Below are 27189 nucleotides of genomic sequence, written 5' to 3'. Positions count from 1 at the left end.
TTCATGAAGTTTTCCAATAAGTTTTTTCTCTTTTCTTATTAAAACTAGTATTTCGTTCTTAATCATGTATATTTTCTTTGATTTCACTTTTTTCGTTTGTTGATAGAAAAAAATACTTTATACAAATTAATCACATGATGTTTTCTAATTCATTTATTCTGTGATTAATTGCGCTTCATTTATTTTCGCTGTTTTTAAAAGAGAATGTCTATTCTTGATAATTACTCAATATTATTGTAAAAATTCCAGAACGAAAAGACAAAAAATTATGTTATTTATTTGGAGAAGTTTCTCTCAAGGCTAATAAAATGTGAATGGTTGATTAACTGATAAAACAAAAATTTATTATCCAAATTGGAAGTTTTTCATATAATATTTTCTCAAATGCTTCTCAATTATTTGTTTCAGAGAGTGCAAATATAATGTTAAATAGTTTAAATATTATTTCAATGTTTCTGAAAGCTAAAAAATAAAGTTATATGTTAACTTGAAATGTTTTTTCTTATCAAAATTCGAAATTTGGGTGGTTTTCAAAAATTCTTGAAAAAAAAGATAAATACAAGTATTTTGAAAATTTAAAAATCATTTTTGGATGTTATTTTTTGTTTTAAAATTTTCAGAATATTTTCAGTTCGGTTAGAATGATAATTAAAAAGTTGACAATATTGAAGTTTTATCGAATTTTGATGGTTTTTCAATTTTTGACAATAAACTTGTATTTTCAGAAATTTTTTGATTATTGTTTTTTTATATGTTTATCAATAAGAATCAATATTTCTGTATTTAAATCGTTGTTTCTTTTCAAGTTGACAGATTTTTTTTCGTTATTGTTATATTTCCTCTCTGGATCACACAGAAAAACATTAATAATGGTTTCGTTTTATTTCATTCACCAAAATGTCATATTTTTGTGTTTTTCAATATTCATGTTCGATGAACATTTCACAGTAGTATTTGTTTGGGGATTCAACAACAAAGACAGGAATAAAACCGTATTTAATATTTCTCAAAGCAGCATGCGTAATGAGGCAGATTTGTTTATTGTTTTCTGAAAGAACAAAAAATCGTTATAATTCAAGTGAAGGAGCAATAAAACTGCAGACAAATCGAAGTCTTTTTCTCCTTTCGTTTTTGTTTCTGCTCTTGTTTTTGTCTCCCAAAATTTCGAATATAGTTCGATATTTTGTTCAAAAAAAACACTGGATTTTTCATATATAAAAACGAATTTACGTATAAGTTTAAGAAGATTTTCGAATTTTGTCAATGAAAAACTTATTTGTTGAGATGTCCTCTTTCATATAAACCCATGTTTCAATATTCGATTTTTTGATAACGTTAGGGTTTGGAGAACCAGGCGTGAACACCCAGACACTAACCTAACCTAGTTTGAAATCACACATATTTAATATGAAAAGCTGATAACTTATCTTATGGAATATGATAACTGTTGGAAAAATTCTCTTTGTTTTTCATTTGCCACCAGAAAACAAAAGCCGAATAAATTGTTGAAAGTGAATTTAATAAAGAAATTACTATAAATACGAGTAACTCAGTTTCCTTTCAAATTTGATATATAACATTTCACAAACTGTTTCAAAGGCAGATAAAAAACCTGCTTTTTTTTTAAGGACTTTGGGTGAAAAATGGTAATAAAGTATTCAAACTTTTCGAAATCATAATCATCTGCTTTAAGGTTTTTCTGTGTTATCTGTTGATAAATAAACAAGTGTTCACATTAATTCGTATAACGAATATTCACATGAACGTGAAAAAAGTTCATAATCAACACATTGTCTTCTTTGCTGAATTCGCAATATTTACACTTTAATATCAACTTAGAATTTTAAAATTATGGACCATGTCAAATTTTTTCCAGAAAAAATTATTAAATATTTAAAATACTGTAATCCACTTATTCAAATGAATGATATCCGCATGTCTTTTCAATTATTGAATAAAAATTATGAAAAGTCAGATCAAACTAGGCCTTTGCGACAGACCGACATTTTTTCATCAGCTCGACAAGTCGACCGACAAAACAGTTCGCTTGTATTTAATTTTTTGTTCAATGAAAAAACATTCATATTTAAATATTGTTTTTTTGTTTTCATTGAGTAATATTTTTTATTATTTAAAAATAAAATTTCACAAGATTCGAACAAACAAATATTTTCAGTTTTTTGATATTTTAAATATTCAATGGGTTATCGACAGATCTTTGTCGAGATCAGTCGAACGACAAAGATCAGTCGGTCGAAAGATCAGTCGGTAGAAAAGATCAATCTGTCGAACGATTGTTCTATTTTGAAATCGTTTTGTCTTTCAAACATTGTTTTTTTATTCACTCTATTCAAAGAAAATAATAAGAAACATTCATTAAAATATGACAGAGATAGAATTTGTGTTTTTGATATATTTTTCGATATTTTCATTCGTTTGATGACACATTTTGTTTCACACTTTTTCTGTTTATGGATATTAATATTCAAATAATTGCAATCTTTCAAAAGAAATTGAATTGAATCCATAATTATATTTTTTTTATTTTGTTTTAAAACACAATATTCCTGGAAACAGCTTGAAAAGATATGTTGAAGGTTTAACTAATATCTTTGCTTTTTTGTTTGAATACGAAGGGCAGGATATAGATATTTGACAAGTTGTCAATGCTTGTGAAGATATTTTGATATTTATTGTGATAATATGAATAATTTAATTACGATTTCAAAAGGAAAAGAGACTCATTCAAATGGAAATTACAAGAAGAAGCGATAATATGAAAATGATCACAATTCATTATTTTTTTTACGGAAGAAAGAAAAAGAAAAAGAAATTAATAAAATTTTGAAGAAGATAAGGAAATTTACATATTCATTGAAGAAGAAAATGATGAATTGTGCGTTCATAAAGTATCTGTGCCATTGAAATGATTTGTGTGCTGAACAAGAAGATCCATTGCTGAAGCTTCAAAAGACTTTGAAATGGATAGGAATCAGCTGCGGTCCATCTATTTCTTCAATAAAAGAATTCGCCCACAATTTAGCACAAGCACTTGCACATACACGGCAAGGAATTTAAACATGGATATTAAACTTGATTTCATTCAGATACCACCTGCGAAAAGAAGTCTGACTTCGTCTTATTCAGCTCAAAGTGCTCAATTTTCTTTTTCTTCTTTATTTTTTTATTTTTTCTCCCATAAATGAAGCAAGAGAAATTCGGATCAAAGGTTAATCCATCTGCGTATCTGAACAATTATCACTCTGCTGTATCCTTCACAAAAGGAGCAGAGATACGGGTTTCATTCCAAGCATCTCACTTCTCACAATTTGTAGAAGCCATGCAGGGCTGTGCTATTTGATAGTAGATATATTCAAGGGAAAAGGAGATGATGGAGTTTGATCTGACAACACGGCAGGTTCTGTTTTCCTTTAAGATAAACAACGAGATATTACAGCTGATTCAGGAAGTGAGGGAGAGTGCTGCCGAACCAACTGGGGAGCAAAGGCGATGAGCAGCAGATGAGCAGTCACATTGATTTTTGCGGTTTGTTTGTGTGTACACATCTTTGATCCAGTTATGAAGCCCAAAACCACATAAATGATTGTCTATTCGCACTTTTCACTGCAAATACGCATGAGGCTGTATTATGATGTTATGAATCCGTCTCTTCTCTCTTCGTAGCCTGGGATTTGCTCCAGTGAAATGCTAAAGAGCCTACAAAAAAAAGTGAGCTGCTGCTATTCTGCAAAGCAAAGTTTATTGACTGCTACCTCATGTTCCACTCACGCAAATGGATGACTTCAAAAGAGGCAGAAAGCTTTTTGTTTCAAAATCAAATACCAGCTCAGCAGACGATTCTGCAGAAGACTGCAAAAAGGATAGATTCTGGAACTGTATTAACTTCTGTCTAACATCGTTTATCTGCTTCTTTATCTTCATCCTTATCTTTATCTTCTTCCTTTTCTTCTTCTTCAAATACTGCATATGCTTCAAATTCTTCAATATCAACATTTTCTCTCAAGAATTCGGCTTGAAACAAACTTCACTTCTTTTATTCAGAACCTCATCCATCATTTGTATCTTTTCACTCACCGTTCTTCTCCTTCATCTTCTTCTTTCCTCTACAAAAGCCTTCCTTGTCCTCGTCTGAAAGTCCATCGAATAGAAGTCGACGAGTCGATGAGCTTCCATTCATAAGCCATCACTTCGGTGTGATGAATGGAAAGATACAATGTTTGACCACAGCCTCTCGAAATCCCATTATGAAAAGAAGGTCAATTTACGCACTGGAAGTGGTTGCACACATCAGGCAGTCAATAGGCGAAAGAGACAAAACAGTTAATTCATCGAAAGATGAAGACGAGAATGAAGAAAAGAAAAGCAGAAACATATGAGCAAATATTGCAAATGCATCTTATTTAGGAAAAGGTCGAAGAAGGAAATAAGATGGATGTTTATGGAAAAGAAAAGAGAAAAAGAAAGAAAGAAAGAAAATGTTGAAGCGATGAAGGAGACTGATTGCGATGAAAAAAAAAGCTGAAGAAGAGACAAAATGAGATCGCAATGTGAAGCAAGCAAATATTTGTGAGATGAGACATCGATCTCTCTAACGGCAATACACAAAGCCATCAATTACATATCATCTCCATCTTTAACATACCCTTCTTCAACAAGCTCATTGTTATCTACTGCAGCTACGTGATAAATATGTGAAACGCAGCAGAAAGGCAAGGGAGTTTCATTACGTATTCCAGTGTTTGATTTCTATTCTGCATGTGTGTCGATCAGAATGAGAGAAGGATTATTAGTGATGCTTACGATGAGATAGTGTTTTTCACACACTGTTACACTGGTGCCGCCTTGAGAGACGTCCATCATATTTTCCATTCTGCGTTAGATTTCCAAAAGGAAAAGCATGTGATCTTGCCGTTGAACTCACAGAAAATATTCATCTTCGTCTGGTGGCGCAAAATACACTTCTGTGAAGATCCCAAGTTGCTGTTCAAGTCCTCCATTGAGTCGCAAATGAACACATCTATTGATTTGGTGAATGTTTGTAACTTCCACAGGCATCATTTTGGAATCGTCGTTTATTCATAGAAACTCTCAGGAGGAGATATAGAGGGAGCAAAGTCTGCTTCCACAAAGACTGATGGGTGAGCAGAATGAGAAAGTTCAGAAAGCTCCTTCTTTTTAAAGAATAGGCAAAATGCAGTGTGTTATTCACAGACTATTCCTCCTTTTTCTTCTTCTGCCCCAATCCTCTCGCTTACAGTTGGATGTTCATTCGTTCAACATGAGTTACAAAGCGTATATTCTTTTCATCATCTCACATCGCAAGCACAAGTGAAATAAAACTGATAAATAATTCAGAACTCATTCAATGCCAACAATTCCATTGACAACCCGAGTGATTGTGCTGCGAAACATAGACAGCGGTTGGAGAATAAATGTTAAATCACATGATGAAAGCATTTAGAGAAGAAAGAAGAGGTGAGGAAAAAAAAGAAAAAGACGGAACAGAAGGAAATAAAGATTCACGAGTTCTTAGTGGAAACTGAACAGAAGCAGAGGAGCGGAAGCTGATGAAGCAGACGAATCGAAAGAGGCAACGAAGACAACAAAGGCGATCTATTGCTCAGCGGGAAAAGCCAAGAGCATTCTTCCGTTTGAAGAGAACGAATTAGGCAGAAAGAGGAGCCTTTTCAACAAGACGAACTCGATTCTTTGTATTTGATGAAGTGCATCTCCTCGATTTTTTTACCACACCAGAAGGCTTCTGGTTCGCAACATCAGACGGAAGAAAAAATACTGTTGAACACATTTGGAATTATATATGCTTTATCTGCATCATTTTCGGCGCTTTCATCCACAATGTTTCCATATGACTCTCTTCCTTCATCTTTATCATTTTCTCCGACATCAAAACAAATGTTGATTTCACTGAACACAGACACATTCAGATTTACATGCGAAAAAGGAGCAAAATGCTTTACGACCTGCCTCTTACTGCCTTCATTTTTTCTTTCGAAACACCATCTTCACACTCTTTTTGAATGGCCACCTCCCGCTTTTGTTATTCTCTCAATCACGGATGCTAACAGGACTCGGAACTCGACTGAAGGGGAAAGGAGGATTAATTGTTCTGTTCGAAATTCCATTTTCAACATGCAGCAGAGAAGGCAACCAAGCTGAAGAAGGTTCTCAATTGGAAGTACAGACCAGAGGTGCAAAAGGAACATCTGCTTCTCGGAACAGCACTCAAAGTTCATATGCTTTCTCCAATTCATGTTATACCAGTGCTCCGCTTTCGCCTCGTTTCAGTGAACGCTCACCTCTCCCATCTACCGATGAATTGTCTAATCAGATGCATCCCTCTCAATTCACTGTATCCAATCGGTTCAAACCATCTTTTCTTTTGCTGACTATCTTCTCATCAAAGAGCAATAAGATACAATTTGAAGCACACAAGCTTCAAAACAGAAATTCTGTTTAACACAAAAAGCCACAGCTGTCCTGCTTTGCTTCTCTCCATATGACTCGAACTATTTTATGTTCACCACCTTTGCTGCCTCGTTTTCTTTCAGTTGGAACAAATAATTGATGCAATAACTTCTGTTTGTCGCTTCAACATCTTTTCCTGCAACAAATGCAATCCAGCCATTTTTATTTTGTCTTCTTCATTGAAAAAGCTGAACATTTTTCATCAAACCTGCATTTGCTTGTCATCTTCCAAATGCCTATGCCACGAATAAATAAAGTTCCATCGTTGGAAGCAAAATTACTTCAGTTGGTCGGTCTTCAGATTGGTCATTTAATGCTGGAGAAGTTCAGGAACAGATGACTCGAAACATATTCACACATCGCTGATTTATAATCCTTTATTTAATATTTTCCAAATAATCTGAGCTGAATCTCAATGCTCTTAAAGATCTAATTATTGTTTTTGAATTTGAATTTGAATTATGCTTTGTGTTTGAATATGATTTTTGTGAATTATTGTTTCATCTTCCAATGAAAATTTCAGAATTACTAACGAAAAGTTGAAACGTTAAAAAAATTGATTGATGACGTTTCAGAGAAAAGATGATTTTGAAAAAGAAAAACTTTATTTCTCGTTCAAGAAAAATGAGTATTAAATAAATATTCCATTCAAAATTGGGCATAGCGATTTGTCAAAAACGCAAAAAGATAAAAATTCTTTGTTAATCACAAATAATAACTTATTTTGAAAAAATAAAAGAGTAATAAAAATAAAAAAGTTTATAAATATTTATTAATAATAATAATAATAATAATAATAATAATAAAACACTCGACACAGGCCGAGTTCTTCGACCGACACGCATCGCTAAAAATTTCCATGTCGCAAAGGCCTAGATCAAACCTTGTAAAAAATTATGATATCAAAAAGAATCACACAAATAGCTGACAGGAAGTGAAGTCGATGACGTCAGTGACTTCAGTGACGTGTCAAAAATCCCATTGCCGCTTTCACGCCAGTGAAAAATTCATTATGGTGTATTTGATTTTCACAATTTTCAAAAATTTTTTAATTTGAAATTATTTATTATAATGAAGCAATGAAACAAATATGTTGGTTTTGCTTTGTGACGTGGAAAATTTTATCACGTCCGTCAAAAATCGAAAACTTCACATCAGAAGTCAGAACGTCACCCAAGGTTATTGTTCAGTGATTATAAACAAGCTTTGCTGCAGTACATTACACTTAACTTGCACAAAAAATTCTTTTTTACAAGTTATATATGTTTATTGATCTAGATCATAAAGCTGTTTTTATATTTATTGAAAATGATTTATTTAGTTCATATAATTGCTTTATATTTGATTGAGCTAATTAAATGTGAAGAATATATTTCTTTTACGTTTTTGCATACCAATGATGGCGTGCTGATTAAATAATTAAATTTAAATTATATATTAACCATTGATAAATTATTTGTAGTTCATGGATGGATAAACGGAGACAGACATCAAGAAGAGAGAGATGCAGATTTGGGTGATTATCAGAGTCTCATTGAACATTTGAAAACGAATCAAAAAGAAAATGAAAAATTGTTTGTTTTTGACTCTGGAGATTGGACTCAAGTATGTTATTTCGAATTTAGATTTGAAGCATTCGTGATCCTTTTTTGTGTTGTTTATGCTGTGAATATTTATTTTTTAATCTGTTCTTTTATATAACATTTGAGGGAACTGGTTTTAGTGACTTAACAAATCCTCCTGGGGCATTTATGTTTGAAGTTGCAAGTAAAATGTCAATTGACGCTATGACAATGGGAAATCATGAACTCTATGATAACAAATTGATAGATTATATTGGTAAAAATGTATCAACATTTTTAGGTGAAAAGTTTGAATCTTTTTAGATTTTTGGAAATTTTTTAACAAATAAGTATTTACGTCAACATGCTTTTACAGATACATTTGCGGAAACGTGAAGCATATTGACGAACAAATACAAATGTCAAGGAAATATAAATCCTATTCATTAGAAGGCTTTGGAAATATAACTGTTCTTGGGTTCATTTTTGATTTTCCTGGTCATGGCAATCATTCTACAATTACGCCTTTCAACGAAGTGCTAAACTCTAACGAAGATTGGGTTCAAGAAGCGTTTAGCCTACAAAATTTACGTCTGATTGTCTGTGTTGCCCACCTTATTCCTGAAAATATTAAAAAACCAGAAGAAGACGAATGGAAGGTTAAAATATTGCCTGCTCTGAAAGAAAAGACACAAGGTAATATCCCCATTATTCTCCTTGGCGGGCACGATCATATATTGTACAACTCAACAGAAGCAAAGCTTGTGAAGATGGAAAGTGGCTTCTATTTTCATAAGGTTGGGGTTCTAACATTTAAGATGGAAAAACTTCCACAAAGCTCAGCATCTAGCACCTCTTCGTTTTCAGGCATTTCTGAGTCTCAAGCAGACGAAGCGTATTCGATCATCCATTCCCCTCAAATTCGCTATATTAACACTTCGCGATGTAGTTTCCAGAAAGAGACGAATAAGAACGACACAAACTTTATCACTTCAAGCGGGCAAGACATCAAAATTTTGATTGCTGCGAAGGCTGAAGAGCTGCATTTGGGAGATAAAGTTGGCTGCTCAAAGAAATTCTGGAACGGCTCATTCGAATGCAAAGAAGAGAACAGCCTTTACAAGTTGTATGTGGATGAGATTTACCCTCAAATGTCGCCTTTCAAGAATAATAGAGATTCTACTGTATTAAAACAAACGAGAGAAAAAGTGGGTAGTCTTCAGTGTGAGGTGGAAAATTCTTTTTCCTTTTCTGCTTCTGCGACTGTTGCTTCATCTTCTTCTTCATCAATGCACAACAACGAGAACGAAGCCATCTATTTCGTAAACAAAGGGTTTATCCGCAACCATTTGTATGAGGAAGAGGTTTTATTCGAGGATATCGCAGCTGTCGATCCGTTTGAAAACAAATTCTCTGCGATCTATGATGTAGATGGAGAAGATTTGGAAAAGCTGATGGAAGGAGAAGTTGACAAAGCAGTGGATCCGAATGCGATTCCGATAGCACTCAGCAAAGAGCATATTTTGAAGCAGAGCCGGCTTTATATGAATGAGCTGTTTGATGAGCCTTTTGAAAGAAGTGAATATGAGCAAAATCATCAGACGATGCTTCAGAATGGTGCAAATAAAGTGAAAGAGGGAAAGCGAAAATTGTCCAAAACAACCCCATTTAAAGAATATTTTGCATTCACAAACATTACAGAAGTGAAAAAGAACCAGAAATATGATCTTATCTCCAACGAATATTCAATGAGTGTTGCGTTCAAAGCACTAAACAAAACAGTACCAAATAAGTACTTAGTCACAGTACACAAAGCTTTTTCCAGAGATGCTCTGAAGGAGTATGTGTCAAAGAATATGGTTTGTGGCTTGAATGACGATCCGAAAACAGAAGATTCCCCAAAAAAGTTAAGCAAGGCAGAAGTTGGAGGTATAGTTGGAGGAAGTGTGGGAGGTATGGCAATAATTGGGGGATCTGTTTTGGCCATTGTTTTTGTCAAAAGACGAAGGAAGTACAAAGTTTAACTGTGGTAATATTTATTTATCTGGGATTTGCTTATTTTGGAGGATATGTTAAATTCGTTGTGATTATACCACTTCGAATAATTTTCTTTTTTTTTTAAAGTTCATTTTTATTCGAAATAGGTTTGTATGACCGAATTTTTATATGTGTATTCCAATGTTTTGATGAGATATTTTTTCTTTATTTTGTTGTGATCATCTGTTGGTTATATGTTGGTTTAAAAATGACGAATGGTATTTATTGCTATATTTTGCTTTATTTTGCTTTATTTTGCTTTATTTATTTGTTTTTTGAAAGTGTTATCTTTGCTTACAAATTAATTCTGCATTATTCTATTCTTTGGATGTTCAAGGATGTTCAAATGATAATGATTAACTAATAATTGAAACAACCATTTATTTCTTTACAATGTGATTTTTGAATCATTATTTGTTGCATTTGAAGTTTCGGATTTTATTTATATTTATATATCATCATGTCCCTTTTCAATCTTTGTTGTTTTTTTTTTGATCTCCGCGAGATATCTTAATATTGTTTGCTAATTTAATTAATAAGTTAATATTTTATTGTTGAAGCAAATCTTTTTGAAATGATAAAGAGACAAAATTCAAAATATATAAATTGAGCCTGGCTCATTTTAAAAAAACAGTAAATTTTTAAATTCAGAGAGTATATATACAGTTATAGGTCAACTTTCAATTAGCATCACCATATGTGTGATTTTTTTGGAAAAAAAAATTCGGATCAAAAAATTTGAAAGCCAAACTTCAAAAGGATAATAACTATTTCCAAACTAGATAAACAATTCTAATATGTGAAAAACTATATCAAAAAGATTGGAAAATGTTCTTTATAAATGATAAAAATTAAAATTTGTTAAAGTTCAAACAATAGGCTGTCAAAATTTTTGTAAGACTAAACATCTTCTCCAAATCTCAGTCCAGCTATGTGGCTCAACGATTTCTGCAAACGAATTATGAAATGTTGAGGAATTATAAGCAGATGTCACAACTACCTCTGTCTCATCTTTTCTCTCTAAATTCTTCAAACGGAATTCCTTTTCTCGCTTCCTTTTCTTGTTTTTTTCTTTCTCCATCATTTTCTGCTCACATTTCTTCTTTAATTATTTTTTCAAATCTTATGATTTCTTCTGTATTTTATCATTTATCACTGTTTGTTATTTCTTTGTTCTAATTTATCCTCGTTTTATCCGAATACTTTTCTTTGTTTTGACAGTTCTTTTTTCTTTTCTCAAATTCATTATCCAACTCGAACTTTTCTTTCAATTTCTTCTTCCATTAATCAAAATTTTGAAATGTTCAATCAATCTCATTTTCATTAACCTTGCATCTTCAACGGCTCGCCCATCCTCAACAATCTCAATATCTGCTTCTTCAAATCTCTTTTTTTCTCCGATTGCACAATTGGCATCATCGTCTCAGAACAACAAAACCAACTGACTGCTTCCAACGGCGCGTGCTTCTTATTCTCCTCATCTGCCCCTGCCAATACGTTTTCTGTGAGTGACACAACCTTCTCCACCTGCTCTGTGAGTGAGAATACAAGTTCTGGAGGAAGAGGCGGTGCTCTCATGGTTGAGTACAAGGATGATTCAGAAGTGTCAACCACAACCTTTTCCATCACCAATATCGTGTTTTCAGCCAACAAGGCCAGTGTCGGAAGAGATGTGTATTTTGTGTGTGAATCATTTGTCGCTTCTGTGAAGGAACCCTTGTTTGTCTTCATGGGAAACATCACTCAGAAAGACAATTCGGTTGTTGGACATGACAGAACAGAAGCATTCGGTGATTGGAATGTCGATTAATAAATCTTTATCAACGGGCATACAGCTGACAATGAATATGTGAATGATCATCTTGACATCAAAGCAATGAATTGCTGGCTATCAAAGATGTCCTGCAAGAGGACACAAAACGCGATGTGTCTTCTGAAGAAGGTGCAGATCATAAGGCAGAAATCATTTCATCAGCTGACTTGTCGGTGAATTTATGTGCAAAAGAAGGCAAAGTCGAAGATATATGAAGAGAAGGCACACAAAATAGAAGAAAACATCTCATATGTGCATTTGATGAAATCAGCATTGCTTGTCGGGCATTTATTCTCTTCTTTCATTGAATTTTTCTTTAAATAAGAATTTCCTAGAAATCGCTTTCCCTCATTGTTTCATCTTCTGCGACTTTTTGAAGGCATGTGGCCTTGCGAAATCTCTCGAAAACCATCCTAGCAACTGTTTGTTCAAAGAAATCTTTTCCATTCTTGTTCTTTCTTCTTATTGTAATTCTTTCATCTTCCAAATGAAAAAATTAAGAGGCAATCTTCATTTTTTGTTGTATGCCTGATGGTCGGCTATTCTTGGTTTTAAAATGAATCACTTCCATTGACATATGATTTATACAAATATTCAATGACAGAATAAACATACGTTTTGTGCTTCAGAAAAGAAAATAAAAAATGAAGATTGGCCCTGAATTTGACGAAAGTTGAATTAAACGAATACAAAAACATTTTTTGTTTCTAATCGAAGAAGAAGAAGAAGAGGAGGAGGAGGAGGAAGAAGAAGAAGACGAAGACGAACGACGAAAATGAAGAAGGTGAAGAATATGTTTGAAAAGAATAGAAATCTTGTGAATGTTGTGAATACAAAGCATTTTGCATTTTTATTTTACAGAAAACAGAAATTTCCCATTCAAACCATGCGAAACAACGATTTCTTCGACGGCTGAAAAAGTAGAATTCATTAATTTATACAAACTCATTTGCTCTTCCACCTCTATTCCACTGTCATTCAAGTCTTCTTCTCTCTTCTCCCAAAGCCCTTCAGTCTTCTTCCTCTTTCACTCTAGAATCATTGTCTGATAACGTTGTGCTTTCAAAACAAGCATTGTTTCAGCCTCTGCTCTCGGCTTGAATTCCTCGCCATTTGCAGCATCTTCTCGTAGATCAATGAATACGTTGTTCTTTCGGCTTTCGGATATCTTTTGTTCTTTTTACCACTTCATGCACTTTCATAACAACACAACAAGCATCAAATAGTCTCTCATCAAAAGCTCGTTTTTCTTCTGCATTTCTGTATCTTCGCAACCTCATATAAACTTCTTGCTCCGATAATTCCACCGCTGGTGCTCTTAATCTTCTTGCTTTTTCAAAAACTTGTTTCTCTTCTAACATCGTCCGTTCTTTTGTAATTCTTTCCGTTTTCCTGTCAATTCAAAAGTCTTTTGGCTAATTGTTTTTCTCTTCGCGAATTTTCTTTAAACTCTTTCACATTTTTTCAATGCAGCTTCCTCTCCTCCTTCTTCTAAATCTTTCCTCTTTTTGTCAATATTTTCTCTCTTTCTGCATTTCACCATATTCATCTTGTTCTCCTTTCGTTAACTGCGTATTTTTCCAAAGTTCCTGCTCTTGTTGCTCTGTGCAGAAATCAACATTGAATTCCCCTCAACCACCATTTGTTTTTTGTTCACTCTATTTCTTCCCCCTTTTCATCATCTTCCTCTTTCTCTTGATCATCCTTTTCTTTCGTTTTTGCTTCCCCTTCATTTCACTCTCTCTTCATCATTTCTTTCATCTCTCCATATGGGAACTGTATCTTTCACTCCACAAGCCACCCATTTCAAGGAACAAAATTGTTTTCCTTCCCTTCTTCTCCAAGCATGCCACTTTATCTCTCTCTTCCTTCGGCTCTCGGCATCAGCAGCAATTAAACAATGGAATGCCCAGTTCTTCCCTCCCTTGTGGAGTTTGACACGTTCTGAATACTTTTCCCTTTCCATTCTGATCCCACTGCTCTCTCCCATGCTCGCTCTCAGAGTCGTTTAGCAGCGCTTCATCGAAGCTTTCTGAGAAGTCTATAAGTTCTTTTAAATTTGTTGTTCTGTGAGCGCTGTGTATCAGCAAGAGTTAAGATTGTTAAATAAGTTGCGGCTTGGGAGAAGAAGAAGAGGAAGGGAATGAAGGAGAAGATACAAATGGATGAGGAAATGATATAACCCTCTTTCAAATATGATTCTGAAAGAAGAAAATCATTCTTATGTTGAGGAGTTCGCTCAATGAGTCAGATATAGCAACTTTGCTGTGCTCGCTGGATAGTGTTGCTCAGTGGTTGTTTTGCGCTGCCTTCTGTTAGAGCGGGAGGCTGCATGTGTTCATCAAGCTGTGGGCAGCGCGCGTGATTGCGGAATCGGTGTGGTATAGCATTGGTGCTGAGGTAATTTGTGGAGTCAGCAGCAAAGGAGAGGAGAGAAGGCAGTTGTGACAAAATTGTTTGATATCCTTGCATGTGAGGAGAATCTGTTCATGAACATCATTTCTCTTCTTCTTCCTTTTGAGCTCATTTGTTACGCTCTCCTTTTCTTCCTCTTCTTCATCTTCCTCTTCCTCTCTTTCCTCCTCCTTCTCCTCCTCTTCAACTTCTTCTTCATTTTTTATATCGTAACACTTCATCCGTCAGTTTCGCAATCCTCGTAAACTTTATTGTGATATTTCTATCTCTGACTGCGTTGAGGAATGATCTCAGGAGAATGGTGGCCACGAATTGGTGATTATAAATTATAACAAGTTTTGTTAATTTAAGAAGAAGAATAAGTCATTGAAATATCATTTGGAAAATCAGCATCAAAGAAGATATAAAGATGAGTTAAATGTTTTCCAACTGAGAAGAAGAAGTAGAAGAAGAATAAAAAAAGTTAAAAATGGAACAACCAATAGAGTGACAAAGCTTGTGCAGATCTTTCATAACGACTTTTGTGTGAGTAAAGAGGAGTCTGTGGCGGGAGATAACTGTATTAGGGGCTTAGGCGGAGTGCCAACAAGAACAGAAGGGGCAGATGATTGGATGTGGTGCAAGCGAGATAAAGAAGAGGAAGCAATTGTTGAGGAGGCTGCGCTGATTTGAGTGCACAACTGAGCCGATGAGAGTGTGCTGTGGAATAAGCAAAATTTCTGCTGTTGTTCATCTTCATTTTCTTCACCTCCTTCTTCTCTTCCCTTTTCCCTCCCTTTCCCTTCTTTCTGTTGATGTCTGTGCAAGTCTTGTGTTGAAAGATTCAATTTCCGATGTGGAAAATTCATCTTTCTCCTTCGTCTTCGTCTTCGTCTTCGCCTTTGGCTCTTCCTGCTGTCTCCCTTTCATCGTCTCCACGCTTAACTTGCTTCTGAAATCCACATTCTTTGCCTCTTCAATTTTAACAAGTCCTCCTCTCTCTTCACTTCTTGGTGGTGTCACTGAAAGAGTGAATGAGCTCAACGTGCGTTGCAGCTCCTCCTTTCCGCTCTTATTCTCAAGAAATGCCAATTCGCCTCATTCACTCCGTTCAGCACATCCGGAGCGCTTAAGCCGAACTAAGTGCCAAAGCAGAGTGGGATGCTCCACAGTGGAAAATAAAAGCAGTTCAGATGCACATCCAGCAATCTCACAGAATGTGTCGACAACGATGATGTTGCAGTTGAGATCAAGGAAATCGAATTAAATAATTTTTGGTGGATGAAATCAAGCTGCAGATTGAATAGATAATATGCGTATGAAGGTCAATAGGATGATTCCCCGTCTAATGAGAGGAGGCATCTTAGAAGAAGGTAAAGAATGTGAATGTTTGTGATAACAGAGAAATCCATTTATAATCCAATGAATTTTGTGAAGAAGTTGATAAGTTTTAAATGATGTTGGCGATTGATGCAACGATATATAAAACAAGTTAATTGCGCAAATAGACAAAAACCCAAATTGCAAATATTGTGGCTGATGTTCTGTTATCAATCAATGAAAACGGATTCCCTCAAAGTCATTTGTACTCTTTCTGTGATTTCCCAGTCTTTTCTTTTAGAAATTGAAAATGAAAATATCTTACAATTTCTTTTTCATTTCCATCTTCTATTCAGCTCTCAAAATCACAGAAAATATTAATTCCCTTCTTTTTCTTCATCTTTTTCATTCTCTTCCAAAATATATTCTCCCCTCATAAAAAATACCCCTCGTTCAATCAAACACTTCAGAATATTCCTCTTCTTTCCCGCTTTTACCCTCTTTTCCTTCTCTTCAAAATCCATTTCTCCAATTTGTCTCAAATATCTTCCTCACCATCCCCAACCACTTCTCTGCCTATTTACTATATATTTTTCTCCAAATCTCCACCTGTTCCTTCCCCACCTTTTTGTCTCAGAATTTCTTTCATTCAAAAACCCCTTTCGAAATATTAACATTACAAAAAACTCTCAACTCCCACCCCCTGCTACAAATAATATTCTTCCATCTCTTTTCTGCCCCATATCCCTCCTGTGCCTGGTGTTGATGAGATAAACCTCAAATACGACTTTGGGTGGTTGAGAATATTATTAAAGGAGATGATCATGACCGAAAAGAAAAGACACCTCTGGGCATCCACCACGCTGCAGATGGGCTGAGAAGACCCTCCAGTGAGATACACGATGTATTTGGCATGATCCGAAGATATCGTCATCTTCAAAATTCACAAATTTGTAATTATTTTGTCTTATTATCATATTATAACAATAAATAAAATAGTTTTATGTGTCGGAAATGTGTTTTCAAAAAAAAAAAATATCCCGCAATAATTTAATTTTTTATTCATTTTATGTGTTTTGATCAAAGTTGATCTCATGGCGCGAGATATCAAAATCATCAGAAAAGAAGAATTATCCGAGCTCAATCGTTTGTTTTATAATGATGATAAGGCATGGGATTGGTTCATTAATGAAATCGTCAGTGATCGCATTCCGATGTGCAGCAAGCATAGAGTCTTCAAACATATTCACAAAAATGGAAAATACAGATATTTTGCCTGTCCGACATGCAAGACTAAGACAAGCGTCCTTTCTGATACGAAATTCAGCAAAACCAAAATAGGATTGGGTGTCACTCTGCTTGTTTTCCTGAATTATGGATGAAAATTCCTAATAAAACAATTGCAACGTCACTATATATCGATGAAGACTCAGTGGGCTATTGGGGAAGTGTCATCAGAAAAACATGTGCTGACATATGGAATGAGAGGCAGGTGTCTATTGGTGGAGAAGGCAAATTGAAGAAATTGACGAAGCAATATGTAAGAAAAGAAAATTTCATCGTGGAAGAAAGAAGAAACAAATTTGGATTTTTGGAGGCGTGGAGAGGAAAGAGGATGGAGGAGCTGGAAGAAGATTCATGGTTGTGGTACCAAACAGAAAAAGAGAGACATTCATTCCATTGATTCAGAAGTACATAAAGGAAGGGACAACAATTATGTCTGATGAATGGAGAGCGTACAACATTTTGGAGACTCTGGGTTACAAGCATTTGAAAGTTTGCCACAAAACGCAATTCTTCAATAAGGACACGGGAGCATGCACAAATACAATTGAGGGGTTGTGGCATCATCTACGACGCACTTTTCCGTCTTTTGGAACTCGCATTCGATTGATGCATGATTATCTATCTCTTTATCTTGTCAAATCTTCATTTGACATCACTTTCACTGAACTCGTTAAGTACCTTTGCATGGAAAATGATGACGATGATGACAAAGAAATAGATGAAAACGTAATTGAAGAAGAAGAATCTGAAGAAATTGCTGATATAGATGATATTTTTGGTGAAAAAGTTGAAGGAGAGAAAACAGAGTCAGAAAGTGACAATGGAGCAGGAGATGGTGAAAGTGCATCTGAATATGAACCCGCAAAATTATAATTGATGATTATTTCACATCATTTTTATCGGATACAACTTTTTTCATTAAAATTTGATGGAATTATATCGCTCTTAATATTTTTTTCACTATTATTTATTTTGATCACAAAAATTAAAAAAAAATTTTTTTCTCCAAAACCATTAACTTCCGACATGCGACAATAGCATAATAACAATGTTCAATGTATTGTTGAATTACCAACAAATTTTCAATAAGATCTGAAGATGACGATATCTTCGGATTATACCATGTATTTTGTGGAGATGCATTCCATGCTGCAATTCAATCATTCTGAGACTGAAATGAAGAGATTGAATATTTGAATGATGATGGCTGTGGGAATGAAGCTGTTTGGCAAAATGCAATCAAAGGGCAGTTTGGTCTTTATTTGTTTTTCTTTTTATGAATATTTATCTGTTGAATGTTTTTGTGTTGTTTTCAGGGCAGGAGGTGGAAATGAATGAAAATGAATGAAAGCGGGATATATCGTTGTACGGGCTGATCACCGAGTTGGGAGAGCGAACTCATACGAAAAGTGCCCAGGGTGAAGGGAGTGGGAAGAGAATTGGAGATGATATTTTCAGACGAAAAACAATGATATTTTTCAATGGTGAGAAAGATGGAATTTGAGCAGAAAACATAAATATGGGTAATTCTTTTTGGGATCATACTTTTTCTGTCAAAATTTTCGGTCTGATTTTTTTCCGTTCGAAAGTTATCAACATGTGAAGAATTTGAACGGAAAACATCTAAAAATCAATAAACCTAAAATCAAACTTGAAACTCTTCTGAATCTTTTATTTTTAACTTGAATTGTGGCATTTTGTCATAATATTGAAACATTGACGTTGTTTTTTTCATTCAGTTTCAGTTATTCTTGAAAAACAAAAGTAATCATGATTATATTTTAAAAAATGTCACAAACTTCATTTTATCGACAATCAATCAAATTTAAAAATTCATGTTTTTTGATCTCATAAGAATTTCAATTGCTGATTTTTGGTGAATAAGAGTTTTTTCTTTTTGATCCATCTTGAAAATCGATGTTTATAAAATTTACAATGAATGTTTCGATTCTTTTTCGAGAAAATAAAATATTAAGATACGTATACAAAATTTTATTCAATCACAGATTTTCAAATCTCAGAATTGATATCAACGTTTCGAATAAGCAAATACATCTCACAAAAATTTAAGCAAAAAAAGCATTTTTATAATTGGTTGTTTGTAATTTGTTTTTTCTTGAAAGTTTAATTTATTTTTGGATTTTTTGAATTCGTTTTTTTTGTTGCAATATTCTCAAAAAATATAACTTCTGAATATAACAGTTACAACGATCGGTGAATTTTCAGAGGGAAATATTTCATGTTGTCAATAACAATTTTGAACATTTTTTATTTGACGATGAAGAATATTTAGCCGGAAGGAGTAAGTGAATTGAGCATTTGAAAGAGTTCAAGAAGAATTAAAAAATGAAGTTGAACAAGATGTTGTTATTGAATGGAGTGTATTTGAAGAAGTCACCCAGAAAACATCAAAAAATGTCAAGTGCAACTATCTTGAGCATCAACCCTCTTGAGTCTCCATCTTCTGCATTCAACCATCTAGACTCGTTCATCAGCGCTGCCCTACCATCTTTGAAATTTGTTCGAACGAACGGATCGAGTGTGTCGACTTTTTCTTCTTCTCGAACTTTTTGCACTCGGCTGGTGATGTTGTATTCCACACATATGGCAACATCTTTTTTCCTATGACAAGCTTGCTTCCTCTTTATCACCAGCCACACCTTCTGCTTCCACATTCACCCGGTGCATCCCCTCTCGGCTGCAGCACACATACCGCCCCCGCATCGCAACCAACACCTGATAGTGCACAAACTCCCCACTCTCCGGGAAATAGACCACATACGACACCGTCTGCATCCCATGCACACACGGAACAACGCTCTGTGTCCTCGTCGCACTGCCCCTTTGCAGTACAATCGACAGTCCTGGCACCTGTATCAGCACCTCCACCGACCTCTGCGCTGACGTCGTGTTTGTCAGCACCACATCGCACGCATATACGCGCCCCGCTCGCATCTTCTCCCACTCCACATACTTTCTCGCCTTCCGCCCTCCCTCATTCACCTCCCACTCTTCGCTCACATCATACACAAACTCCTGTACAACCACCTGCTTCATCTCCACTCGTTTCCCCAAGCCACTCAATAACAGCCATTGTTTCCTCACTTGTCTCTCTTATTCTCTTTCTCTTTCCTTTTCTCCTTCTCATTTTTCTTCTCCTTCAATTCCTTCTTTCACTCCCTCAAATTCCTCCATCTCCTTCACAAACAGCACTGCGGCTGTGTCATGCTCCAAAAAGACACACTCGCTCTTCCTCCCCTCATCACAATCGCTTTCTCCACGCAAACAGGGTGCACACAAACATCTGTCAGCGTTGCTACAAACGCCACTGATGCAAACGAATCGGTGCATTCAATCACATTCGCTGACACAAAAGGAACAGACCTCCCACACTCATGCGTATCCCTGCCCACCCACTCCCCGGTACACCCAAACAGATATCACGCATAGTCCAGGAAGAAATGGTTCCATTCAATCAGCATCGAATGAGATGGCGCGACACGATGATATTAGTTCTCTCGGTATTCCTTCATGTTCTCCACCTGTTGGAACATCGCAACTGGAATTTTCTCTTCTTCTTTCCAGGTACAAAGCTCATCATCTCCAAAAGAGTCGCAAGAAACACAAGAAGCAGAAGTGAAAACATTACGCATATGCTCTGATTCCATCTGCATTCCCATAGGCATCGCCATCTGAGGATTTGATCGAATATCCATTAAGAAAGAGCCACAAAAGTCATTTGCCCAACGAAGCATCGCGCCAGCATTGCTTATCCTCTGCCATGCATTCGACTGCATCTATATTCTCGGCCTCTGCCCTAATCCTGCCTCTGCCCCTGCCCTAGCCATCCCAACCATCAGCATTGCCATTCTCGCTCCAGGCCTCGATCCTTTCTCCATCTGCCCCGTCTGCCCCATCTGCCCTTGAACATCCGTTGCACCCCGCCAGCAGACGCTGCATCAGCTTCAGCTTTTCGTTGTTCCGGATGAACCACCCGCTCATCGTGCGCATGTCACTCAGCTGCACATTGTTGAAGACAATCTTCTGCATGTCAGGCGGATTCCCTTCTTTCTTCCGCACAAGCTCCTTCAGCTCCTCCACCGTAGTCTCCTTCTTCACGCATACTCGAATTATCTTCCCTTGCATCGCCCTCACCTGCACTTCCATCTTCCCCAAATCCCCTCCTTCGTTGAATGCTCGCTCCGATGCTCCTTTCACACTGCTCTTTCTTCCTCTTTCTTCTTCTTCTTCTTCTGCCTCAATCAACCACTCAACCTCCAGTCCTGATCGAAGAGCAGTCTCAAACACCTTCTCCTCTTCTTTCTTGTCTATCAGCTGCAACCTCAGCTGATTTTCCACTTTCTCCACCGGCGCCACACACCTCCTCAAACTCCTCTCCAGCAATTCTTCTCCTTCTCTTCTTTCTCCTTTTCTTCTTACTTTTTCTCTTGCTCTTCGTTTTCATCAATTGCTTCACAATATCTTCTTTTCAACACTTTCTTTCAGTATCAGCTCCGAGTGCATCTTCTGCAAAACATTCTTCTTCGAATCAAACACATTCATTAGCCTTATTTCTTTCAATCATCCTTCTCTTCCCTCCGTTTTCCTTCTCCCACGGCACAGATTCAGATCCAATCATACATTTTTCTCCACTAAATACTCATCGTCTGTCGATACCACAGTCACAGTGCTCTGCCCCTTCACTGCAATCACCTCCATCGGGATAACCACACGCCTCCTCTTCTTTTCCCCTGGTGCTTCAACACAAGTGTCGTCGTTTCCCCCAAAAAGTCAATGTTCTTCCAGTCTGCCAGGCTCCTCCTCCAGTTCCGCACTCCTCCCATTCCCCCTTCCATCGCCCCGTTCATCATCATCATCTTCTTCTTCCTCGCCATCATGTCTGCCATCATCTCTCCGCTTGCTGCTCCTCCGCAGATCGCGTCCCCTGCAAATGCGCTCGCCTCCTTCCTCCAAGTCTCCTGCGTCACAACCCCGTGCATCAGCACAGAGTGCGCATCCAGTGTGTTCCCCAAACACACTGCTGCCATCTGTCTTCGCTGAATGTATTCTTGCTCTGTGTTCAGCCTCTTGTCCGACATGTCGAACGACCCCGCAACCTTTGCTGTTTCCACCTCCACCTGACTTCCTTCCTCCAACACCGTAAGCTGCATCTCTGCATCAAACACATGCGCAAGCACACTCCCAAACACATACACACGTGTAATTGCTGTGCAGTTGCTCAGAGTCACATCTTCTTTCCTTGCTTCCACTCCTTCTCTCATCTGCCTAACTCCCGCAATCACAACTGCAGCATCACCTCCTCGTCACCAAATCTTCCTCATACCATTTAGAAACGATGTGTTGTCCTGTCTCACACCGCAATCGATATCTTCTTTCGATTTTTCGATCATTTTTTCCCCGTTCATTCCATCTTTCTCGTTGTTTTCAACCATCTTCAGTGGCTCATTCAGCGAAATAGACGTCCGCAGCCCCGTCGCCCACTCTAACAGCTCATATTCCCCATAAGGAAAATCAGCCAACAGAATCGCCTTCATTTCCTTCATCACCATCTTCTTGCTCACATCACGCAGTGGGACAATCCGCTCTATCCCAATTATTTGCGTCAGCGAAAAAAGTCTCTTCTAAATCCCCTTCTTCTCATTCTTCGCTCTCTCCTTTTCTTCCTCTTCAATCTTTTCCTCTTCACTCCTTTCCTCTTCTCCTTCATCCCATCCCTTTGCCTTCCAGCTTTTCCACAACACGCCTCGACTGCAGTGATTGCGACACCAGCCGCGCTATCACCGACGGAAGCAGCGAAGGTTCAAATAGATCGCAGATCGATGGGAGCACATTCACATCTGCCGCTGCAACGATCCACTTTCTTCCCGACTTCGTACTCACAGATGCTGCAAGCTATGGAGCCTGACCAACAAACGGAACAGAAAGCATCGCCGAAAGCGCCATATCGTACGCACGCACAACACCTTCATTCAGCATTCCCCGCCGAGCCACAACATATCCCTTGAAGCATCAGTTGCTCCTTCCGTTACGAATTCTTTTGATTTGCATGCGCCCCAGCTTCTTCTGACACAGCAATCCGCATCCGTCAATCGATATCGTCCATCGCTACTGCAGACGTGAATGACGACGAAACCGCCGACGAATACGAAGAGTTAATTGCAGGCGAAGATGAAGATGATAATTACTTGTCATCTCCTTCCGCTTTCTTTTCTTCGCTGCTCTGCCTCCTGAATGGAGAAGAAGATCTACGTTCTGCTTCAATAGAATAAGACGAAGTCAAAAAAATTAGAACGACAAGAATAATGCTGTGCTGTTTTCCTGTATTTAAAATGTGTAAGAGATGTGAGATAATTTTTTAAAAGTTGACCAACAAACTTCACTTTGATTTCTTCAATTTTCGCATCAGAAAGTTCAAACAGTTGATGAAGTCATTCACCTCAAAATGATGAAACTTCGTTGTGTTTTCCTTTTTCTTTTTCTTTCTTTTTTTCTTTTTTTGAAATATCATTGCAAATTGGATGATATCGAACTTTGAATAGTTAATATTCAGAAAATTCCGATTTTATTGATTGCAAAATAAAAGGAGACATAACAGAATGTTTGTATTTGACTAAGAAACATCAATAAAGTTTGCAAGTGTTTATCAGATTTCTTCAGTTCTTTCGAGAAGTGTACAGTATAAACAATCAAATTGACTACTCATGCATATACCATTTCCTTTGTTAAATTGGTCGTTCACATTTGTTATTAGTGACTTTTGTGAATATCTCTTTTCAATTGTTTATTTGTAATTTTAATATTTTTTAAAAATGCAACCAAAAGATCATAAATCAACATTGAAGCTTATTTTTTGTGACTATTAAAATATTTTAAACATGTCCAAAAACTCAATAAGTTTGAAAAGAACAATTAAAAAAAAAACGGTAAACAAGAATAAACCAAATTCTTGCTCCAAAACTCTAATCACAAATTGAGAGCAATTCCAACTGAAAACACAATGCTTCACAGAACCCTTTGAGGTAGAATAAATAATTTGAAGTTGGTGCAGCCATTTTAGAATAATTATTTTGATACAGATTGACTGTTGATTGAAAGTTGAAAGGAAGCTGAAGATCGGAAATGAAAGATTGTCGAATGGAAAATGAAAGAGTTGCGTGATTATGGAAGAGTTGTGAAAAAATTATCTGCTGAAGCTCTGCAATTGAGCAATATTGGCTTAGGAAGAAACAAGTTTGTTTGAAGATGAGGTTGCAATATGACAGGAGATAAAAGTATTTTTTCGATAATTGTGAAAGAAAAATGAATTCTGATGAAGGAAAAAGTGAGTTGAGTGAAATGATTGATGAAGAATGCTGATAAGAAGAAGAAGATGATGATGATGATGAAGGAGGATGAGAAAAGAAGAATTTTCGAAGATTGAATGGAATGCATTTTCTTGTATTTAAAGCGATCTTTTCGAAAATTTCGACAAGAAGGAATCCATATTCTTATAAACAGGAACATTTCGCAAATAAATTTGTAGCTTCATTTTTCATTATGGCTAACACAAATAATGATAATGATGTGGAAAAATATTGCGTTATTTATTTTTACATTATTACGAAAACCAAAATTACTCAAAAAAAATCAGACTTGTTTGTTGTCCATGTTGGAGAAGCAACGCACACTTTTTCTTTACAGAAATGCATTTCCCGCTTTCCTTTGGTCACATTTTTTCAGAAATAACCCAAAAACATGATAATTCTTCAAATGAAAGCTGTCTCAAGATAAACTTTCATCTGTTCAATATTGTTAAATATCAAGCAACTCTTAATATCATAAACTCAATTTCATATATAAACATTTTAGAATGCTTTTCGAATACTGATATTTTCAATGATAAAAGATTTGGCTGATCATCCCATTTGTGGAACGTTGTTATCACAAAGAATAAACTATTTTTTGCTGAGTCATGGAACGAATCAAGTTTTCTCTTTTATCAAACTCGAGGAAAAGCGAAAGATGCAGAAATGTTTGGGAGTATCTAACAAACAAATCTGCAAATGACTGTGTGGAAATGCTGAAGTACATGTTATTCCATACAAATACGGGTAAAAAAATATTTCCCCAGATTCAAAAAATATTTAACGGTTTGTTTTTGTTTTTCTTATTTTAAATTTATATTAATTAAACTCATTAAAATATTTAATTACTGAAGATCGAAATCTATATGTAATTTTGCGATTAGCGTCTGCGTATAATCGAGAAGAAAATCCACATACAAAAGTGACGCTTTTAAAATGTGTTTGCCAGGAATATGCCCTCTCGCAATTGATCGATTTGGGCTTTGAATGCTCTCATGGAAGCTATTATCACGCAAAGGATAATAGCTCGTACACATCGTTTGATTTTCTAACTCCAAAAAAGGCTGCTCTTCCCCCATCAAAACGAAGTTTGATCTAATTCTTAATTGAAAAAAATGTGAAACTGTTCATCTTAAATTTGTTCTTTGTTATATATTAACATTTTCATAGAGATGAGTCCAGAAGATGAAAAAGTTTTCACTGATTTCATAAATGAAAACTCAACTGAATCATCGAAATGCATTTGTAAGTTGTCACAACAAAATAACAGTTTGTCTTCTAATTGTGTACTTTAATTAAAAGTGTTGAAGAATTATCACTTTCAGAATCTTCAATGGAGATAGATGATGATTTCAAAATCATAAACTGCAGCGACGAGATGGAAGAAGATGAAGATCCTCTATATCATTATTTCACAGAGAACAACACAAGAAGCGAATGTTTGCAGACAGAAGAGGAATCCAACAATTCAAAAAACAATGAATTCATTCACATGGAGATAGATGATGAAATTTCGCTTTTGGACGTTCAATGCGAAATGGATGAAGAAAGCTGTTTCGAACCGGAAATAAATTTGGATTTATCAGAATTAGCACCGCAAAGTAATAATGGAGAAAATATGGAGATTGAAAAAAATGAAGAACTGCATTATTCCAACGATACCAATGAAAATTCTATAAAGAATAGTCAAGGCTCAATTTCTTCTTGCAGATCAATCATCGAATGCTGTTCACAGAATAATCAGCACGCTGCACAAACTGGAACACAGAGAGAATACAATACTTATTATCCGTTACCAAACATGGGAAACACTTGTTATCTTACTTCAATGTTACAAGTGTTCCGTTCTATTTATTTCCACTCAGAACGATTTTGTACTCGAAAAGGGAAAATTTCACACTATTTTCATCGTTTGCTGGACATTGTTCAACCGTTGGATTTTTCAGTTAACATAAACAATGATAATGTCCCACAATCTTGGTCCTTGCCTTTCGTAAGAAACTGGGAAAAAAGGCATGGACTCAAAAACGGTGAACAACAGGAATGCTATGAGACATTTTCTAATTTGTTTAGCGATCTTTCATCTATAACTCCAATGATTACAAATAAAATGTCAGCCAAAATCTGCTACCCCAGAAAGTGCAACGAATGCGGGAGGTTAGAGTTAGGAATGATTGAATCCACCCCATTAATTCGACTTCATGGGAGAGATGTCATTTCCGAGTTAAACAAATCATTCAGGATAAGCTAAACAAATACCAACAACAGAGAAGCTTTCTGCGTCCAATATCAAAAAACTACTAATCAATTTTCATCGATGAAAATAAAACAATTCCCTCACATTTTAACATTCACTCTCGAATCCGACATTGATAACCAAAAGAGAATATTTAATGTTCCACCCGCAATCTCATTTTCTGAATTAAATGGAACGATGATTTCTCATCGTTCTTATACAGAGAATTCCCACAATTACAGTTTGGTAGCCTTGCTTTTTCATCAAGGATCTAAAGATTGTGGACATTTTTATGCAATGTGTAGAAGCAGATGCCCATCGCCAAAATGTACATCATCCAAAGATAGTTGGTATATTTGTAACGACGGAGAAATATCCTTCATTAATAACGAAATTACAACAGAAACAAACTCTCACATAAACAAAGGTTCAATTCCGTTTATGATCGTGTATTCTCAGGAGAATCGTGGATGCATTCCTGTTTCTGATATTACTTCACCATATTTGTTCCAATTGGGACTGTCACATCAAGGAAGTTCTTTTTCTAATAATATTTCATTCGTGAATCAGAGGAAAACAAATGTTCGTTCGGTAAATATTAATTGTGATGGTTTATTTCAAGATCCTTCTTATTCACTTCATCCTTATACGAGAAATTCACATCATTCC

The 27189-nt window shown here is 35.9% G+C and overlaps 9 protein-coding genes across 9 annotated transcripts; 3 read left to right on the top strand and 6 right to left on the bottom strand.

Moving 5' to 3' along the window:
* Window positions 1-8294: 8294 nt before the first annotated feature.
* Window positions 8295-10093, top strand: MONOS_11764 (putative ser/Thr protein phosphatase; the record flags this gene model as incomplete). The annotated part of the gene is made up of 2 exons (XM_067864327.1): window positions 8295-8377; window positions 8446-10093. 2 exons carry the CDS (start codon window positions 8295-8297, stop codon window positions 10091-10093), a joined length of 1731 nt encoding a protein of 576 aa, XP_067732735.1.
* A 1336-nt stretch (window positions 10094-11429) lies between these two features.
* On the bottom strand, window positions 11430-11846 carry MONOS_11765 (uncharacterized protein; the record flags this gene model as incomplete). The annotated part of the gene is made up of 1 exon (XM_067864328.1): window positions 11430-11846. One exon carries the CDS (start codon window positions 11844-11846, stop codon window positions 11430-11432), a length of 417 nt encoding a protein of 138 aa, XP_067732734.1.
* A 5425-nt stretch (window positions 11847-17271) lies between these two features.
* MONOS_11766 (putative ISXO2-like transposase domain) lies at window positions 17272-17793 on the top strand (the record flags this gene model as incomplete). Its single annotated transcript, XM_067864329.1, has 1 exon — window positions 17272-17793. The coding sequence occupies one exon, from the start codon at window positions 17272-17274 to the stop codon at window positions 17791-17793; it is 522 nt and encodes a 173-aa protein (XP_067732733.1).
* Window positions 17794-19542: 1749 nt separating this feature from the next.
* Window positions 19543-19977, bottom strand: MONOS_11767 (uncharacterized protein; the record flags this gene model as incomplete). Its single annotated transcript, XM_067864330.1, has 1 exon — window positions 19543-19977. One exon carries the CDS (start codon window positions 19975-19977, stop codon window positions 19543-19545), a length of 435 nt encoding a protein of 144 aa, XP_067732732.1.
* Window positions 19978-20429: 452 nt separating this feature from the next.
* On the bottom strand, window positions 20430-20717 carry MONOS_11768 (uncharacterized protein; the record flags this gene model as incomplete). The annotated part of the gene is made up of 1 exon (XM_067864331.1): window positions 20430-20717. One exon carries the CDS (start codon window positions 20715-20717, stop codon window positions 20430-20432), a length of 288 nt encoding a protein of 95 aa, XP_067732731.1.
* Window positions 20718-20760: 43 nt separating this feature from the next.
* MONOS_11769 (putative Ubiquitin family) lies at window positions 20761-21483 on the bottom strand (the record flags this gene model as incomplete). The annotated part of the gene is made up of 2 exons (XM_067864332.1): window positions 20761-21373; window positions 21476-21483. The coding sequence occupies 2 exons, from the start codon at window positions 21481-21483 to the stop codon at window positions 20761-20763; spliced, it is 621 nt and encodes a 206-aa protein (XP_067732730.1).
* A 146-nt stretch (window positions 21484-21629) lies between these two features.
* On the bottom strand, window positions 21630-22202 carry MONOS_11770 (uncharacterized protein; the record flags this gene model as incomplete). The annotated part of the gene is made up of 1 exon (XM_067864334.1): window positions 21630-22202. One exon carries the CDS (start codon window positions 22200-22202, stop codon window positions 21630-21632), a length of 573 nt encoding a protein of 190 aa, XP_067732729.1.
* A 42-nt stretch (window positions 22203-22244) lies between these two features.
* Window positions 22245-22475, bottom strand: MONOS_11771 (uncharacterized protein; the record flags this gene model as incomplete). Its single annotated transcript, XM_067864335.1, has 1 exon — window positions 22245-22475. One exon carries the CDS (start codon window positions 22473-22475, stop codon window positions 22245-22247), a length of 231 nt encoding a protein of 76 aa, XP_067732728.1.
* A 285-nt stretch (window positions 22476-22760) lies between these two features.
* On the top strand, window positions 22761-23210 carry MONOS_11772 (uncharacterized protein; the record flags this gene model as incomplete). Its single annotated transcript, XM_067864336.1, has 2 exons — window positions 22761-22887; window positions 22999-23210. 2 exons carry the CDS (start codon window positions 22761-22763, stop codon window positions 23208-23210), a joined length of 339 nt encoding a protein of 112 aa, XP_067732727.1.
* Between the last annotated feature and the right edge of the window lie 3979 nt (window positions 23211-27189).

The sequence above is a fragment of the Monocercomonoides exilis genome (assembly GCF_001643675.1).
Source record: "Monocercomonoides exilis strain PA203 chromosome Unknown scaffold9-1957334, whole genome shotgun sequence".
Taxonomy (NCBI): domain Eukaryota; phylum Preaxostyla; order Oxymonadida; family Polymastigidae; genus Monocercomonoides; species Monocercomonoides exilis.
This window is presented reverse-complemented; position numbering and strand designations above follow the sequence as displayed.